Source organism: Megalobrama amblycephala, linkage group LG12, assembly GCF_018812025.1.
Source record: "Megalobrama amblycephala isolate DHTTF-2021 linkage group LG12, ASM1881202v1, whole genome shotgun sequence".
Taxonomy (NCBI): Eukaryota; Metazoa; Chordata; class Actinopteri; order Cypriniformes; family Xenocyprididae; genus Megalobrama; species Megalobrama amblycephala.
Window position 1 is genome coordinate 7,259,577 of NC_063055.1, and position 19,990 is coordinate 7,279,566.

A 19,990-nucleotide genomic window follows, 5' to 3' on the forward strand; every position below is an offset into this window, starting at 1 on the left:
CGCTCGTTATTAATGTTAGGTAATGCATTAAATAATAAATGTGACCATATTGCAATGTTACCACAAAACTTATTTAAAAAAAATACTGTTACTGTATTATCAATCAACTTTTTATTAAATGCATGCCAATTTTGTGGTTTAACAGAGGGATAAAGCTATCAGTTTTTCAACATAGTAAAATAATTTAAAGGGGAGATAATTATGAGATGATACAGCAAAACACCAAGATAATTACAGCAATTATTTACATGCTTTAGTAGAAGAACTTCACTCAGACCTAACCATTTATAGGTGATTACTTCCATCTAGTGTTCAGATTGGGGAACTGCTAAATAACAATTTCATCAATACTTTATAATGCATATTATTGCATTTTATTTTATTATTTGTAATGCATATTATTATCATCTTTATTATAATATATATATATATATATATATATATATATATATATATATATATATATATATATATATATATATATATATAGTGAAGTATTTATACATCATGTTAGTATTTGTTTTACTGCTTTTAATTTCATAAAAAAAAAGAGAATGAGATCTCTGAGAATAATCACTTAGAATAATAGGATTTACAAACAAACATTAAAGGAGGGGCGATACAAAGTTCTGGAACTTGTGGAACTATTGTCCTCTTTATGTTCTATATCGCATTGTTCTGTACATTACAAGGTGTACACATTTTTACAAACATCATTATTACAAGCAAACATTATTACAGAGAATATCGGCGTTGTAAATATCAAAATATGTACAGCTATAACTAAAATACGCGAACCCCATTGGTCCGCCCCTCTGCACCTGTTCTTCATTTCAGCCAATCACAGCGCGACCTCACTCACCTCCAAGATGGCGACGTCCATCCAGAACCGTTGTAGGCACATTCTGTGTTGTCAAAATACTCGCAATAACTAATCAAAACAAAGTAACACACACGCGGCAATAGAACTAAACATATAGTTTTCGCCGTTGGATATCTGCACATGCGTGCTGTTCGGTTTCATGGATGTTTTAGAGTGAAATTGGGCGTCCTCTCGCCATGGCCACCGACAACAGGATTCATTTCTGGAGGAGAAACCAAAAGGTTCCCGGGAGGTGAATTTAATCATTAATTTCTCTGTTTTAAAGTAGCTTTAAGTGTGTTCTTTTATTGTCAGAAGTCATTTTATAATAATGTCTCGGCTTTGACCAGCTGGTTTGTTTACTGGACACTATGGCTGATGACATATTTTGACAACATTCTTGGCATCCCAGAAGTGTGCTGCGTATTTGGTCATCAAAGAAGTTGTAAAGATCTAAATTATTTATTTAAATTACTATTGATTGTTTTGACATATTACGAAACCACTTATGGTAGCGAAGTTAATGTTAAGCCTGGTTTACATAAAGTTCACCGTGGTAAACATAGTTACCACCAAAATACCTTATTTTTGCTACTATGGAATTATGGTAACTATGGTTTTAGCTGCCATCGTCATCAAAAACAAAACGATTCTTACACTATATGATGTCCAAATAATTTGTTGTGATGTTAATAACATTTTACTAACCATACGATGCTATATATGTACTATACAGTGGTTGCCTTGGTAATTTATTTAAATGAAACACAACTTCCTGCCAGTGCAGTGCAGTTTTGGTTGTTTTCTGAACACTATTTAGTTGAAAGCTCTTAAAGCAGGCATGTTTGTCTTTGCTGGGCCTGTTGTTTAGTCTGGACTGAGTTTGCTGAGTGTGCTTCGTTAGCAGGTTGTTTGGATTTTCATGGTCACAGACAGAATCAGTTCATCTGACTCTGCGTGAATGTGAGCTTGTGATGACTGGACAGTTTACTGGAGATCAGATTTTATATTGGGCCGTTGCATAATCTTCCTAAAGAGGAACTGTCATGCAGAAGATTCGCTGCTGTTAGTGCTGCTACTCTGGTGGTCAGCAGTCTGTTTTGCCTTTACAGGAGTATAATTGTTTCTAACCATGTTAAAACAAAGTCTGTTTTTGTCCAATAGTTTCAGTCTTGAGAATATTTAAACATTTATATTCATAGATATAAGTTCATTTGTCTTTAAGACAGCATGAGTTGTATGTTGTTACTGATCATTTGCTGTTATCTAAATATTTTGTCTGTATCTGGAAGTTATTGGCAGTAGGTTTTGATTAAGTACTTGACATTGACTTTAGTCCTAGATTTTGTTCTTGTTCAGCAGATCCCAGTCTTTCTTAAAGTATTGAAGGGAGACTTATGTATTTTTTGCACAAAATCTATGCTATGATCAAAGTGAATATATATTTTTTTATTGTTATTAAAGTCACCATGAAACAGCAAGAAAAAAATGTATGGCGAGATTTGATTTTGTCCATTAGGAATTGATTGGATGGTTGTGGTTTGCTATTGGTCGATCTCATGCGAGTGACAGGTTGCCCCGCCCTTGCACCAGTAAACGCATCATCAGAGAAGAGAAGAGATGTCATTGCAAGAGGGTGAGGATGATATTTTGATTAAAGATTATGAGGGCACATTAATTAAAAAAAAACAGATGTGCTTGGATAAATAATTTATAATAAATACTGCAATATTCCATAAAAAAAATAAATAAATAAGAATGGTCAATTTAGATTTTGTGATGATTTTAAATGATTCTTCTCTATTTTATAGTTCCTGTATGTGGAGTGCATCCTTTGCAAGAAAAAAAAAAGTTTTATGATAAAAACAAACAAATAAAAACAACATATTTTAGGTTAACACTTTATTCAGGGGCATGTTAAGCAAGATATTCAAAATGTCTCCAGATAATATAACTGATATTTTAATAATTTGTATTATTTTTGTTTTAGAAAGGTGATAATTCTTGCACTACTGTTTTAAAGTTTGGGATCAGCAAGATTTATGTTCTTTAAAAAGAAGATTCTTATGTTAAAGGTGCTAAAGAGGATCTTTTCGTCGACTGAGAAACCAAAGACTTGTTAGTGAGTTTTTGAAATGAGCACATGCGTAAGAACAACCCCCCTCCTTCACATTTCAAGGGAACGCCTCCCAAAACTCGTGCACGAGTATTGGAACGCGAGTGTTTACCACCGGCATTCGCTGTATCGTGTTAGTGGATTCATTATGTCGGACTCACCGCAGGTAACTCATAATCTGCAGTTGTTACTCCTGTCTCCTGACAAAAACATTGCATGCGGCGCCTGTGGAGTGTGGAAAGTTACTGGAGCGCGCAGCCGCGCTCGTCTCTCACAAGGAACGTCACGGCAGTGATTGACAAGCCAGAGGGCCAATCATTTACGTGATGATCGCGTAAACGATCGGCTGATGTTTATAAGGCCCTACCTCGTGCACAGATGATGTATATTAATATTATTCCTTTCAGTGCACCTAATAAATAGTCTTTTATCAGTTAGTAAAGACAGTTTCAAGTAATATTGCAAATATGTATAAAACAAAACATCCTCTGTAGCACCTTTAACCAGGCTGCATTCATTTGATCAAAAATACAGTCATGAACAAACAGAATTGAGAAATATTATTAATTTAAAATTATAGTTTTTTATTTAATATATTTTAAAACACAACAGCCATTACTCCAGTCTTTAGCGTCACATGATCCTTCCGAAATCATTCTAATATATTGATGTGTTGCTCAAAAAACATTTATTATTATTATCAATGGTGAATACAGTTGTGCTGCTTAATATTTTTGTGGAAACTGTGATGCAGTTTTTTTCAGGATTCTTTGATAAATAGAAAGTTCAAAAGAATAGCATTTTTTTTTACATGAAAATCTTTTGTAACATTGACATTATCATTGCTGTCTTTTTTATCAGTTTAATGCATTTGAATAAAAGTATCAATTTCTGGGAAAAAAAAAAAAAATCATACTGAGCCCAAACTTTTGATTATTATTTTTTTTTTAATTAAGTTATTTATATGTTAGTGATGGTGATATTTTTTTCCATTTATTTTAAATAAAGTAAAAATTCCTAAACTTTTACTGAGAATCATCAAGCTGTTTTTTGGAAACAGTTCTCCAAAAAATGGGTATATAAATGTTTTCAGGACCTCATAACTTAAGTTTACATTTAGCAGAGCACAATGAAGGTGATGTTAGAAACAGATGGAATTCCCCTCTGTGATGAGAAAGATGAACAGGCAGTGCTGAACCGGCTGTTATTGGGTGTGGTTGTGATTCCAGACTCTTTGAGTTGCTTGTTCAGGTGAATCCGCAGCATTTGGAGGATGTACAGTGGGTGTGGTCCTGCTGTAACATGAGTGGATGAGAGGTGTGGCCACTTTCTCACCATTTATCTCATTCAACAGAAGGGACAGAGCATACAAAACTGATACTAGATGCCTCCAGACAACCTTGGTGCCTGTCTTCTCAGTCAAATAATATGAGCCTTGTTTGTATAGAGGCTAGGGTTGTTACAGATCCAACATTTCAGCAGTCTGTACCAATACCAGTACAATTTTGCGGTTCTCAGTACCAATTTCATTACCAGAGCAAAAAATGTTGAATTAAAGGTATATTCTGTAAGTTTTGACACGGTAGCGGTTAATATACAATACTGCATGTCTTGTGGATGAACATTGTATTGTATATCAAGTTTGTACAATATATAGATTTTTTTTATAAATAATATGGAATGAGGCATTATTGTATATATCTGCTTGAAAGTTTGTGAACCCCTTGCAGAATCTGTGGAGAAAAAAAAAATCACAGAAAAAATTTAACTTTTAACTTTAAAATTTAATTATTTTTGTTTTTAGATTGTAATGTTATATGTAATGTAGATTTGTTTTCATAGCCTTCAATATGAACATTGTTTGTAGGACAACATTGGACAGGAAGTGAAATACGTTTTTTTTTTTTTTCTTCTTTTTTTTAATAAATACAGATTTTTTTTAAAAATTCAAATAGAAAATACCAAGATATATACAGTATATCACCATTTAGGCAAAAAAACAAAAAAACTGGTCGGTCTAAAATAGTATGATAAGCCATTGTGTTCACGCGCTCAACAGATATGATTGTGATTGGCTACAGTGCTCAACACAAACATGCTGTAAATAGAAAACTTTGACGCTCAGAAAGCTTTCAAACAAACATGGAGGGGAGTGTTTGAATGCAGCATCTATAAGCGGGTAGCCGATATACCCAGTACTAGGTACTACCGGTACAGCAGTACCGTCAACTTTTTCTTTTTTTAGTACCGACTGGCACCAGTCAGAGTTGCCAAGTCCGCTTATAATACGCGACTTTGGGCTTTTTTTTTTTTTTTTGGTAAGTCACGTTAAAATATCATGGGTTGCATTTTTTTGGGCTTATTTTAAAAAAAATATGGTTTCTTGTTGGAAAAATATCTGGCAAGCAGCTTCGTTTCTTTACATTTATGGTCGCCGTTCTCTACAGTACATTGACACTGTCTGCTCACAGCTAATAGCCAATAATAGCTAATAGCTAATAACCCATATCCCGCCTCCTCCACCACCTCATTGGAGAAAAATTGCATGCAACATGCAGGCATGTGACGTTGTAATCCAAGCGAAGATACTTAGTAGACGTATGTACATTTTCACAAACAATGGCACAAACAGATTTTCAAAGGAAACATGGGAGATGATGGATTTTTATAATGTATTAATCATTACAGGCTATAATGAAAACAAAACAAAACAAGTATGCTAATGCTAACATATGGTTCGAATTTATTACAAATATGTGGCAATATTACAGCTCCACACCCGTAAAACCTTCGTTAATCTTCGGAACACAAATTAAGATATTTTAGTTGAAATCCGATGGCCCCGTGAGGCCTCCATAGCCAGCAATGACACTTCCTCTCTCAAGATCCATAAAGGTACTAAAAACGTATTTATTGAGTACAGTGGTTCAATATTAATATTATAAAGCGACGAGAATATTTTTGGTGCACCAAAAAAACCAAAATAACGACTTATTTAGCGATGGCTGATTTCAAAACACTGCTTCAGGAAGATTCAGAGCACAAATGAATCAGTGTACCGAATCATGATTCAGATCGCGTGTCAAACTGCCAACGGCTGAAATCATGTGACTTTGGCGCTCCGAACAGCAGATTCGATACACTGATTGTTTTTTTTTTTTTGGTGCACCAAAAATATTCTCGTCGCTTTATAATATTAATATTGAACCACTGTACTCACATGAACCGATTTAAATATGTTTTTAGGTAGGGCTGCACGATTAATCGCATGCTTTTGTCATGCGTGTCTCGTCAGTAAAGCCGGTTCTGTGATTAGCGGTAAATGTCCATCACCTGCTTTCAAATGGAGTGGCACTTAATATACAGAGCCGTAGTTTGCGGACAAGCTACGCAATATCGCGTTCGTAATCGAAAGCGATTCATCTGCGATTATGAACACGATATTGCGTAGCTTGTCCACGAACTACGGCTCTGTATATTAAGTGCCGCTCCATTTGAAAGCAGGTGATGGACATTTACCGCTAATCACAGAACCGGCTTTACTGATGAGACACGCATGACAATCTCATGCAATTAATCGTGCAGCCCTATTTTTAGTACCTTTATGGATCTTGAGAGAGGAAATGTCATTGCTCCCTATGGAGGCCTCACGGAGCCATCGGATTTCAACTAAAATATCTTAATTTGTGTTCCGAAGATGAACGAAGGTCTTACAGGTGTGGAACGGCATGAGGGTGAGTAATTAATGACAGAATTTTCATTTTTGGGTGAACTAACCCTTTAAACGCAGTTTCCGTCTCTCTCCTTGCTTGGCTGCTTCCACTGCACACTGCTTGCAACCCACCTCCTCCCCAGCTCCTCCTTAAACTTCTGTTTTACTTACATTCTGTTGTCGTTGATGCATGCTCTGTTCTCAATAGGGGGATTTTGTGCTGCTCTTCCAGTTACAAAATGGGAGGTTGTCCCCAGAAGCTGCTGCTGTTCCCAGTCTTAGCTTTCATGGAGCTCATGAAAAGCACAGGGAATTTAGAACAGAGCCATACTGCCAAATGTAACTTTAGCAAAATATACGAATAAAAAATTGACTTTTTTTTAAAAAGTTTTATTTTATTTTTTTTTTGACTTAAAGCAGAACTAAGTAACTTTCTAAGTAACTAAGTAAATAATCCCACCCACTTTGAAGCGGTACTAACTGCAGTGGAAATGTAAACCGAGCCAAAGCTTGCCGAGTCGTAAAACACAGTGGAAAAGCATCATAATAGTGGCACACAAAAAAGGTCTGTCTGTTGATAGCTAAATTATGGACTTGTTTAATTCACTTTAATGAAATTCCTATTAAGGGAAATGAATAATTATATTGACAGTTCTCCCACTACGTTAGCTTTTGTATGTAGATTATAGTGTGGAAAAGGCATCTGTGTGTGTATAGCAGAAGGAACACCATGAGTCTAAGATAATGCTGCCCTCCGGCAAGCCGCTCGTTTATTCAAACACACTCCTTGCTCACACAGCCTAATATTTAATGCAAATGCAAGCGGCTTGCTTACATATCTGGAAGTAATTTACCTTTTATTTTGTACTCTCATAAAAATTGATGAGCCATATTTCAGCTACATTGTGTTTTTGCCAATTATTCTGTGGTCCCATTTGCACATAATGCATTTAGAATTGTGTTGATTTCAACAGAAAAGGGCCTTGTAACAACCATACTGTTAATATTCCTTTCAACAATATGACCACGCCTATGGCCCTGTGCTGCCCGTAAAAATTCTGCTTAGCACTGCAGTGTTTGGACTTATCTCACCATTGTGCGGGATATTGCTCAGTAACTCACGGTAGCCTCTAATATTGTAGAGATTTGTATTTATATGTTGTTGTAATATGGAGGGCCCAGCAGTGTGCTTGACTTTTAATTTGAGATGTATTTTTTCCTGTCACCAAGGACTAGCATATCTATCCTCCTGCTCAGGAGTAGTTTTAACCTACCTCTGCATCTCCAGACTTTGGTTTTCAACTAGAGCTGGGGGATGGGGAAAAAAAAAAAAGGAAGTGTATTTATCTTATATACTTATATATTTATAAGTATATTATATATGAGTATATTTGCAATACACAGTTAAGCAGCATTGTGAATGTCAAAACAGAAATTATTTAAGTGCAATTTTTATTTGGTTACTTTTTTCTAAAGGCTATGTTCGGAATAGCATATTGCAATGCTATTCTTACTGTTTTTGCAGTATGTATTTTGCCAAAGTACCTTAAAGGCAAGTCATTTCACTCGTTCGTTATGAACATAGCCGTGTCTTTAACCTAGTTTTACTATCCTTCCTTATCTTGTGACTCAGAAATACCAGGGCGTTAAGACATGTTTTAATGGCGTCTCTGATTTAAACTTTTATTATTCTTGTATAGTGTTTTATATGTCATTTTGGAGCTTGACATTCCCAGTCCTCATTTTCTTTCATTACATAAAATAGTGGATTGGCCAAGATATTCCTCAGAAGTTTGCTTTTTTCATTCCATGGAAGAAGGAAAATCATAAGGGTTTGGAACAACATGAGATTGTAAATATTGAGATGTATATCAGATATTGTCAAAAGGCTGAAAGTATTCAGGGTCACCCAGCCCTTTTTCTGACTCTTTATAGTACATGTCAGCTTTTCTTTCTCTTAGTTTACAGCCAGTATATGGAGCACAGCACCCTCCTCTGGACCCACGGAGACACCGTCCGTAAGTGCTGATAGCTGTCGACTGTCTGCATGCAAATCAGCCATTTCTTTTTCAGTTATTTGTTCCTTTACTCTCCTCATATTTTTTTTTTATTTTTTTGATTTCAGTTGTGGTCCAAATCCATCTGAACATGTTTGAGTGCAAGATTTGCATAAACCTTTTGCAACTTTTGATTTTTGTTGTGTATTTGTCATGCACTTACTGTAACCAATCTATGTATTATAGAATGTGTGCTTTAAAAAGCTCTTTATTTGTTTTGCTACAGATTAAAAGACACTCCGAAGGCCAGCAGTTTGAATGCCAAATCCAAAAAACCTGCAACTTTCCACGAATTTGCCCGGAGCACCAATGATGCATGGGACATTGATGATGAAGAGGATGACGGTATGTTTAGTCTCAAACAGTACTCATCTTCCCCGGTCCAATCACGTTCTACGCCTCAGACGCCCCGCCTCAAACTTTTCAAATCCCCAGAGGACACAGAGCCACTTCCCCGCCCATCAGACAGGCAGGAACCAATCAACACAAACCACGATCAATATCGACTGGATGTTGAAAGTGGTCCAGCCAATGGCAGGGTGGTAAAGTCCTGTAGCGACGCCCAGCTGAATGTTAATGCAGGTATGCTGGTAGCTGTTGTTTTCCAGCTACACCATTGTAAGAAGCTGTAAAATGCATTTAAAATGTCGTTCCAAACCCGTAAGACTTTCGTTCATCTTCGGAACACAAATGAAGATCTTTTTGATGAAATCTGAGAGCTTTCTGTTCCTCTAATAGACAGATAAGCAACTGACACTGACACTGACACAAAAAGTTCATGAAGAGATCGTAAAACGAAACCATATGAATTGAGTGATTTAGTCCAATTTTTCAGAAGAGACATGATCGCTTTATTTGATGAACAGGTTGAAATTCACATAAATATTCATCAACGCACACATAAGTTGTAAACAGAAGCTCAAGCATGTTTGCTTGACGTGCGAGAACCAATGAGATTTGGCTGAGCTTCTGTTTATGCTTGCTGATCAATGTTTATATGTGAATAAAAGCCTAAATTAAATCTGCTCATCATATAAAACGATAAGGTTTGGAACGACATGAGGGTGAGTAATTAATGACAGAATTTTCATTTTTTGGGTGAACTAACCCTTAAGGCTGCCTGTATTCTGAAAAGTATCAATATTACCTAATTGTTGTTTGTTATACAGCTGGTACGGCTGTATAAATGACTTTTTGACTGCTTTCAACTAAATAATTTAATGGCTAAACTCGATAAGGGTTAGAAAAACGGGTAATCAATTCATCATAATTGAAAAATAGCCCTACTATAAAAAAATAACATTGACAATTGAATGGATTTATATATATGATATATTAATATATTTTATTATTTTTACAGTGCTCAATTATATTTGTATCTTTCTGTCCTGTTTAGCTCGCAATACCCTGCAGAAACAGCAGTCACTTCCTGTGCGTCCCGTCATTCCATTAGTTGCCCGCATTTCAGACCAAAATGCCTCAGGAGCTCCGCCCATGACTGTGAGAGAGAAGACTCGGTTGGATAAATTCAAGCAGCTACTTGCCAGCCCCAACACAGACCTGGGTAAGCTTTAAAGCAAACAATTAGTGAATTTTGCTAGGATTAAATGTAAAAAAAAAAAAAAAAAAAGGACTGTTTTCAGTGGGGAAAAAAAAAACTGGTCACTTGTGGGGGTTACTTGTATACTTTTATAAGATAATTATGTTCATCCATCCGGACCATCTCAAAACGGAAAGCCACAAAAACCCTCACATGTGTTCGCACCTTGTTCTGTCGCCTGTTTTTCAGCCTCTAGCTAAATCTCTTTGCCAGGTGAGACAGTGTGGGATGGCAGAATGGATAAAACCCATCCATGATGTTATCCTACTCTTCCTGAGTTCATGCTGAGAGGCCCTTCTGTTCTCCCCACGTTCTCCAACAAATCGTCTCTTCGAGTGCACCTGCGAGCTGGTGGAACAAAAACAAGTTCTGCGTGTGCCTTCTCTCATTTGTGCCGCTGATGCTATAATGATGCTATCAAAGAGATTCACTCTTCTTTGCTTTATAGTTTCAGCCTCCGCAGGCTCTGAGGTTTCTGAGTGACAGGCTGAAATCACGGGGGAATGAGAACCATCAGTCATTGGAGGGGAAAATAATGCTTGTGCACTTCTTTCACAGTGCCTTATGAAAAATGTGCTTGTGATATAGTTGGAGGGGCTTCCCTGCACAGTATTCTGGGTTCATAATGGCTTCTGAGATCTTTCATCATTCTGCTATCATGGGACGGTTGGCAGGTGTCCAATACCATTAGTATTTTAGGAGCGCTTGAATATCGGTTTCATGTTTGTTCTAACTCAAAAACGACCCAGGAGCGATCTCACCAGATGTTGCTCAGCAAGTCTTTAAGTTTTCATAGGCGTTGTGAAAAGCAGTTTTATATTCGCTGATCGCAATGACCCAGAGGGCTTGGCGGGAGTTCACAAAAACAATCCTCAAAAAGTAGTGTAGGCTTCAGCACCTGGACAGATCGATGATATTTGGTCTAATGGCATCCACCTGCAATGTAATGTTGTCTCTATAACAATGACAAAATAAGTAATTGAGAATGGTGGAGTTGAAAAGCTCCACTCAATGATAATAAAAAAGGAACAGACAGAGAGAATGGCTGAAATTCACTGTTATTCATCTGGTTGTCATGACAACAATTATCTTTGCTCTTTATTGTAAGACTCAAAAGTACAATACCATTGATTTTTCTTTCTTTGATCGTGGCGCTTGCAAAGGCAAGGATTATAATTACTATCAGTCACACTTTAGCATGTAGCTTGTCCTGAATTGTTTATAGATACTTTTTGTAACGTTAAAGAGGCATCTGCTTTAGTAAAGGACTTAAAGAAGACCTATTATTCCCCTTTTTACAAGATGCAATATAAGTCTCTGCTGTTCCCAGAATGTGTCTTTGAAGTTTCAGCTCAAAATACTCCACAGATCATTTATTATAGCTTGTCAAATTTGCCCCTATTTGGGTACGAGCAAAAACAAGCCACTGTTTTTGTGTGTGTCCCTTTAAATGTAAATGAGCTAGGCCCCCTTTCCATGCTATTTTGGCTTGGTGCCGGTAAGAAGCCATCTAGCAACCACACAGAATACCCTAGCAACCGCATAAAAATATAGTATATGAAATATACGAGTTTTGCGATGACAAATTTCCGGAAGAAATTTTGACTAATTTTAAACTCTAAAGTAAAGAATATTTTTCTTCAGAGACATTGAAGAGAAGCAACAGCAAATACACTGCCAAAATCATTTTCTTAATACTATTTGTATCTTTTTTTTCCCAGTCAAACATCCTTAAAACAAAGCAATTCACTTGAGAAGCAAAATTGTTTAAGATCTAAACCTAATTTAAGATATATTATTAAACACAAATATTTTTAAATACTTGTTTAATAATAGATCTTAAATTAAGTTTATTTTTCTTACCCATTGGCAAATAATTTGTTTAATAATTGGTCTTGAATTAAGTTTATTTTACTTACCCATTGAATAAATTTATTATGATTTGAGAATTATACTTTGAACAAGAAGCAGCTGATGTTATAAGAAATAAACTTATTTCAAGATGTTCTCTGAATGCTAGGGTTAATATCTTTAGATCAGTTTCCTTCTCAAGTAAATGCGTCATCTTGTAAAGATGTTTAGATATTTTACTGGAAAACAAGACAAAAACAGATTAAGAAAAGGTTTTTCCTGTGTGATAGGGAAAAAAGGGGTTGTGAAATACTGAAAACCAAGCTCAATCTTGCTGTGTTCACATGTGCACCACAGATAAACATCAGTGCTGGCCACACCACGGCACAGATGCTTCTAATCTGGATGATGACATTATTTTCTGCAGAACTTCTTTATAGATGAAATGAACTAATTTAATAATTGATTATCTTTGCTATGGAACTGAATCAACACTGAACTAACTTCAGCTGAACAATGACTCCGTTTTCTTTTAGAGCTGCTGTACAGCCAAAATGAACACTGTTTGCATCATTGAATCATTTTCCTGTTATCATGTTAAGTTGCTTTGAAACTATCTGGATTGCATAAAGCGCTATATAAATAAAGGTGACTTCACTTGACTTAGAGGTGCCCTCGAATGAAAAATTGAATTTATCTTGGCATAGTTAAATAACAAGAGTTCAGTACATGGAAATGACATATAGTGAGTCTCAAACTCCATTGTTTCCTCCTTCTTAAATAAATCTCATTTGTTTAAAAGACCTCCGAAGAACAGGCAAATCTCAACATAACACTGACTGTTACGTAACAGTCGGGGTGTACGCCCACAATATTTGCATATGCCAGCCCACGTTTCCAACATTATAAAAGGCATTAGACAAGGGCAGCCAGTATTAACGTCTGGATGTGCACAACCAAATCATCAGACTAGGTAAGCAAGCAAGAACAATAGCGAAAAATGGCAGATGGAGCAATAATAACTGACATGATCCATGATAACATGATATTTTTAGTGATATTTGTTAGGGGTGTAACGATACGCTCAGGTCACGATACGGTACGTATCTCGATACGGAGTACACGATACGATACGTATCACGATATTTTGAACAAAATGAAACTGAAATTCAAACAAGATTTATTAAAAAAACATTAACAAATTTCAATAATTTTCCTTGTTGTACATACAAGATCACATTTCAAGGTTTAATAAAAACCTTCTGTATTCAAATTAACAGTTGAATAGGGCTGTCTGTCACTGAAAAAAAATGTTAAATTTAACATGAACTTAGAATTATGAATAGGGGCCGTTCACATATCGCGTCTAAAAACGCGTGGAAGGCGCGGCCGCACCGCTTCTCCTTCTTTCCAAAGCGCTTGCGCTCCCGTGGCGTCGGTCGTTGCTATGCAACCATGAACTGAGCTCTCCAAGAGGATCAGGATGTTTCTGCAAAGGATAAATGATTTCTAGCCCTTGCATTAGTTTTACTACGAGATATATTGATGGAGATAAGATATAAAAACCACCATGTACAGCTATGATCAGCTGTTCGGCTGAGCTTTTGATGTTTTGTTACGGAAAGGCCATAGCTGATCGGTTGATTCTTGTCACACGACCTGCGGTGCGCTTGCGGCATTCTGAGAAGTTGAGAATTGCATGCGCGTCACGACCGCGTTGATCCCATTATGAGCGCGCCTGCCGCGCGGCTACATTTGAAAATAATAATTAACTTGCACGCGGAAAAGACGCAATATGTGAACGGCCCCACAGAACTTCTTAAAGCAAAGCATCGCAAGCGTCTTTTGCTTTTCTGTGAGCACAGCTGTTGCTGTGCACTGCGGTGAAAGCAAGCCACGACTTTTCTCACGCGACCATGCAAGAGACTGACATGAGAAACGTTTAAACCTGCTTGCAAGATTCAATGTGTGCCCGAAACACTTACTGAACTAGAGAGCTGATTGAGACACAACATCTACGATAAATCGTTACACCCCTAATACTTATAGTAATTTAAAAATGTGGTAGCATTGGATCTGGACAGGAAGGATAACTCTGGGAGTTGGAAAGGGTGTGTCGCGATTCTGCCTTCTCACATCGCGATACAGGTTCGTGGACCTGCGTATCGCGATTTCGGTTTCATATCGCATATCGTTACAGCCCTAATATTTGTAAATTGTCTTTCTAAATGTTTCATTAGCATGTTGCTAATGTACTGTTAAATGTGGTTAAAGTTACCATCGGTTATTACTGTATTCACGGAGACAAGACAGCCGTTGCTATTTTCATTTTTAAACACTTGCAGTCTGTATAATGCATAAACACAACTTCATTCTTTATAAATCTCTCCAACAGTGTAGCATTACCCGTTAGCCACGGAACACTATCAAACTCATTCAAAATCAGAAGTAAACAATATAACAGTATACAATACTCACATAATCCGACGCATGCATGCCACATGCATAACGAACACTTTGTAAAGATCCATTTTGAGGGTTATATTAGCTGTGTAAACTTTGTTTATGCACTGTTTAAGGCAAGCGCGAGCTCTGTGGGCGGAGAGCACGGGATTTAAAGGGGCCACAGCATAAAATCGGCGCGTTTATAATGATGCCCCAAAATAGGCAGTTAAAAAAATTAATTAAAAAAAATCTATGGGGTATTTTGAGCTGAAACTTCACAGACACATTCAGGGGACACCTTAGACTTATATTACATCTTTTAAAAACATAATCTAGGGCACCTTTAAAGGTGCTCTTCAAACATCATGCCAACATCCCAAGCCGTTGCTTGATCACCTGTGAATCCTGAACATCACAGCCATTACTTTTAAAATCAATGTGCAGTTAAGTCTTATTGGAGTTACCATAGATCAAGGTGGCATGGCAGTGAAAACTGGGAAAGTGTTTGTTAATTAAAAATAATTGTTTATCGATTATGTTGATGGAACTGTAAGTTAAGTGACACCTGGCCTGTGAAGGCAGATTTAAAGTATGTCTTGCATAATTTTCTATCACAAATTTATGAACAAACTCTTGATGCATGCTTTTAACTGTTGATTAAGGCTGTGTTCAGTTGTTTGGTCCACTTAATTTGATTCCAATCCCCTCTTGCCCCTGCAGGTCTCTTTTTACAGTGGACTTTCAGGTTTAAACTACAGTTCAGTGTAGCATTAGCCGTTAGCCACGGAGCACTATCAAACTCATTCAGAATCAGAAGTAAACAATATAACATTATGGACCATTATGATCTATGGTGTCATCAGCTTGAGTATTATCAGCAGCTATTTACTGCTATAGCTACAAAACATCTCAACAGTTTTATTGTGCTATTGAAGTATTTGCCATTTTGGATTAACTTTACACTTTTTGTTCATACAGAGGAGTTACGGAAGCATAGCTGGTCAGGAATCCCTCGTGAAGTTCGGCCAGTCACCTGGAGACTTTTATCGGTAAGTATTTACTAGTACTTTATCAGTTCCATTTTGCAATTCTTATTTTTTTTAAAAACAGGTGAGAGGACAAAAAAAGTGTGGAAAAGAGGGAAGAATTGTACTGAAATATGCTGTTAGGCATATTTGAACTCATTCTGCTCACATAATCACCACAACACATGCCCTAACCACTAGGCCATGGCTCTGATGCCTTCCAATATTTTAGTGGTTCAAGTGCATAGTTCTGAAACCCTATTGTAATTTTTAAAATTTCCAAGGATCAGCATTCTTCCCTAAAAGTGATTGGGCAGAACAACTGTAAGTCGTAGAGACTTGAAACTTTGAGGGTTGGTAGTACAAAGACTATAGTATAACACAAGACGTGTCACTCGTATTGTTTCGAGTGGGAGAAAGTGTAACGCGCAATATGGCGGAATAAGTCCCGCCTTCTAAATAAGAGCCAATCGCCGTCTGGTAAAGTCATCGCGTCACTTCAGCGGCCGTTAGAATCACCGGTTTCTATAGAAACAGTCAGACGCGCGCCTCCGAAGAGACGCGCATTTAGGTCTGCGCATGCGCATTAGCTTGATCCAGCCTGAAAAATAGTTTTTTTTTGTCATGATTCGAGCGTTTAGAAACTAAATTTATGAGCCGGTTGTTGTTAGATTTCATTGGTGATTTTTAATATGAAATTTAATCGTAAGGTTGGCGAAAAGTTTTGGAGAATTTGATGTTTCCCCATTCAAAGAGATTGCATGATGCCCAGGATGCCCGAGAGGTGTTTCAAAGATGGCCGCCGAGTGAAATGACTTGTCTTAAAGGGACTTTGGTAGTACTCACACCGCCTACAAGGTCACCAAGAGTCGCCCCAATTGGCCTGACGGGGGCACTACAGTGAAAAGTACGAAATCGCTCATAACTCCTAAACCGTTAGGCGTAGGCTCAAGTGTTGCAATCCTAGGCTCAAGATACATTCCTCATATTTGTTTATTCGTAAACCTACTTTTGCGAACTAGCAAGATTCTCTGGAGTCTGATTGTCAATAATTATTAAAAAAAAGTTCGATTCACAGGCTCTAAGGGCCACCAAAACTTAAGTGGGTAGAGCCACATTTACTAAGATGGCTATAGCTCGTGAACGGAATGAGATATTTTCACCGAACTCGGCACACATATGTAAGAGCTCATTCTGTGGTTGCGTGAAAAAGGATGCCGCGACTGATCACTTGGCGCTATAACATGGAAAAAAAACTTAAAAATGGCTAAAACTACGCAACCCTAAGTCTGATTGAAGTTAATGGAAGCCATTCGGAACAAAACTTGCTGGGCCTGTTTGACGCACGGCCCTAGAGGCCTGTGAGAAATTTGAAAGAAATCAACCAGCGGGGTGGGGCATCTTCGCATTTTTCATGTTCGTAAAGGATTGTATATTATGTGATTTTTCGCACACACCCATGACATTCATACCTCATGGTAGAACTCCTCATTCTGAGCAGTTTTGCCTCTAGGACCGCCGCTGTCAATCGAATCGTTTGTTAAATATTGGAGATTATTTTAAAACCAACTTTTGCAAACTAGTCCTAGGTTTTTGTCTCAACCTTAATAACTGTTAAAAATCTTTAAAAGGTAAATTGCCTGTATTGGCTGTAAATGGTCTTTTCCATCTATGATCGAGAATATATCTGAATATATCTGTTTTTTTCCTAGGGAAAATAATTTTGTTAAATAAATATTTGCAGCCAAATGGATATTCAATTTAATGAATAGTAGAAAACGATAAATTACTGTTTATTTAATTATAGCAAGTAAAAATCTTTTTTTTACCTACGGTAAGCCAACATCACAAACTTTGTGGTTTAGTTCTGAATATGGTGGGCAATCATTTTTTACACTTTTCAGAGGGTATAAAACATCCATGTCACTTTCAGTTCAGTGTGTGTTATTGATTTGTTTTGCAATATTGGACTTGCTGAGCAATTAATGTCAGCAGAAATGTGATTGCCATCATAGGAGGGGTAGAGTGGGCTGCTGTGTTATGGCTCTATGTGTGCTGATTTTTGGAGAATGCTTTACAAGCCTCATTTGCTTTTCTGGTGAATACTTACACCGTCAATAACACACACCTCCAGGCTAAGCTGTACAAGCAAATCCCCACCCCAGCCTAGCTCCTCCAAGCTTTTACTGCTTCATGCAATGTTTGCTGGGGGATTAGACGAAATAATTCCATATGTATAAAGATACAGTGGTGGATGCTTGCTGAAAGAAATAGTAGAGTGCCAAATAGAAGCGTTTTGTCTCCACTTTTCATGTTCAAATTGTAATTATAAAGAGTGACACTTGCGTTTTTGTTTTTGTAAGACTATATCATGTTTATGTCAGCGAATGTGAACGTTTCCAACTTTGATCCTGGTTTTACAGCACGCAAACCTCAGCAAAACCTTCTCAGGATCGCATTGGAAAGCCATTTTAAGATCATTTCGATTTTTATCATAGAATTTAATAGTCGTTATTACAGTTTTGAAAGGCCAATGATGGGGCAAATCCAAACGAGCTGAGTTTGTGCACTTATTATTCGCCTGAAGCTACAGGCGTGAGCTGAATTGAGAGTCAGATTCTGAATGTACGTTATCATTTGTGTTCAAGCGCTCCGCAACTCTGTGTGTGCTCATTAAAACAAGAGTTGAGAAACAATGGGAGGGGAAGACACTTTAAAAACATCATTTTCAGAAACATGATGGAGAGTCGTGACAACAATCTAACTGACAGTTCCACGCCTCCACGTCTGCTCTACAAATAGCCTGCACTTGTTGTCTGCTCTTTAGGGACTCGTCTGTAGCTACCAAGTATGTACTAACACAATTGCATCCTGCCTGTGTGTTAGTTTAGTAGCTACATGATTAGAAGTTTCTCCCCGAGTTGTGGATTTTTTTTCTTGACTTTTTGAGGTCTGAGGTCTGTTTTCTGTATTCTCAAATGCGCTTCTTAGTTAGTTGTGTTTGCTAAGGCAAGCATCATTATTATTATTGCTCATACTTGGAGTTAGTGGTTTGTTCAAATCCCTAACCCAAAGTATTAAAATGAAGCAATTACTTCATGCAATGTGAATTACAAAGTTTTCTCTATGTACAGTATAACAGGCAAAATTTCGCCCCCATGGACAATAAAATGGACAAAAAACAAAACGCATAGACTTACATTGAAGGAGGGACCCGAGTCATACACTACCGTTCAAAAGTTATATATTTAATAAAATGTTAAATATTTATTTATTTAGAATACTTTAATTCAGCAAGGATGCATTAAATTGATCAAAAGTGACAAAGACTTTTAAAGGATTAGTTCACCCCAAAATTCTGTCATTAATTACTCACCCTCATGCCGTTCCACACACGTAAGACCTTCATTCATCCTCGGTACACAAATTAAGATATTTTTGATAAAATCCGATGGCTCAGTGAGGCCTCCATTGCCAGCAAGATAATTAACACTCTCAGATGCCCAGAAAGCTAATAAAGACATATTTAAAACAGTTCATGTGACTACAGTGGTTCAACCTTAACGTTATGAAGCAACGAGAATACTTTTTGTGTGCCAAAAAAACGAAATAACGACTTTATTCAACAATATCTAGTGATGGGGGGCGATTTCGCTTCACGAATCTTTTGTTTCGAATCAGTGGTTCAGAGCGCATAGCAAACTGCCAAAGTCACGTGAGTTTAGTAAATGAGGATTCGTCACGTCATAAGTGTTTTGAAATTTCAGTGGTTCACCATTGGAGAGGCGTAACTTTGGCAGTTTAATACACGCTCTGAACCACTGATTCAAAACAAAAGATTCGAAGCTTCATGAAGCAGCGTTCTGAAATCGCCCATCACTAGATATTGTTACAAATCAGCATATTAGAATGATTTCTGAAGGATCATTGATGCTGAAGACTAAAGTAATGATGCTGACAAAGCTTTGCATCACAGGAATAAATTAGATTTTAAAATATATTCAAATAAAAAAGTTTAATTTTGTAATAAAATTTCACAATATTACTGTTTTTACTGTATTTCTGAACAAATAAATGTAGCTTTGGCAATCATAAGAGCCTTGTTCCAAAAAAAAAAAAAAAAAGACCCCATAACGTTTGTATATTTTGACTTGTAATCAGTAAGCAAGTACTTAGAGCATCCTAGCAACACCTTCACAACCACCCTAGCATCTATATGATAATGTGGTTCATGCAATTTGTTTAGTAAGGCACTTTAATAAGAAAGCATCTGCTAAGAACTTGATGAAATGTAACTTGCCTGATTTGCTTCGCTCGTTAGT

The 19,990-nt window shown here is 37.0% G+C and overlaps 1 protein-coding gene across 5 annotated transcripts in view; it reads left to right on the plus strand.

The window, feature by feature from the left end:
• The first annotated feature begins 823 nt into the window (after nt 1–823).
• The window catches only part of tbc1d22b (TBC1 domain family, member 22B), a 56,325-nt gene continuing 37,158 nt past the window's right edge, over nt 824–19,990 (plus strand). Inside the window, exons 1-6 of one of the 5 annotated variants that reach the window (XM_048209360.1) lie at nt 824–1,115; nt 8,652–8,708; nt 8,974–9,092; nt 9,183–9,329; nt 10,144–10,311; nt 15,622–15,692. In XM_048209360.1, coding sequence (XP_048065317.1) covers nt 1,060–1,115; nt 8,652–8,708; nt 8,974–9,092; nt 9,183–9,329; nt 10,144–10,311; nt 15,622–15,692 — 618 coding nt within the window. In that variant the 5' untranslated portion in view covers nt 824–1,059. Of the gene's footprint in view, nt 1,116–8,651; nt 8,709–8,973; nt 9,330–10,143; nt 10,312–15,621; nt 15,693–19,990 lie in introns of all 5 variants that reach the window. The other 4 variants (XM_048209361.1, XM_048209357.1, XM_048209358.1 and 1 more) reach the window with 4 other exon arrangements.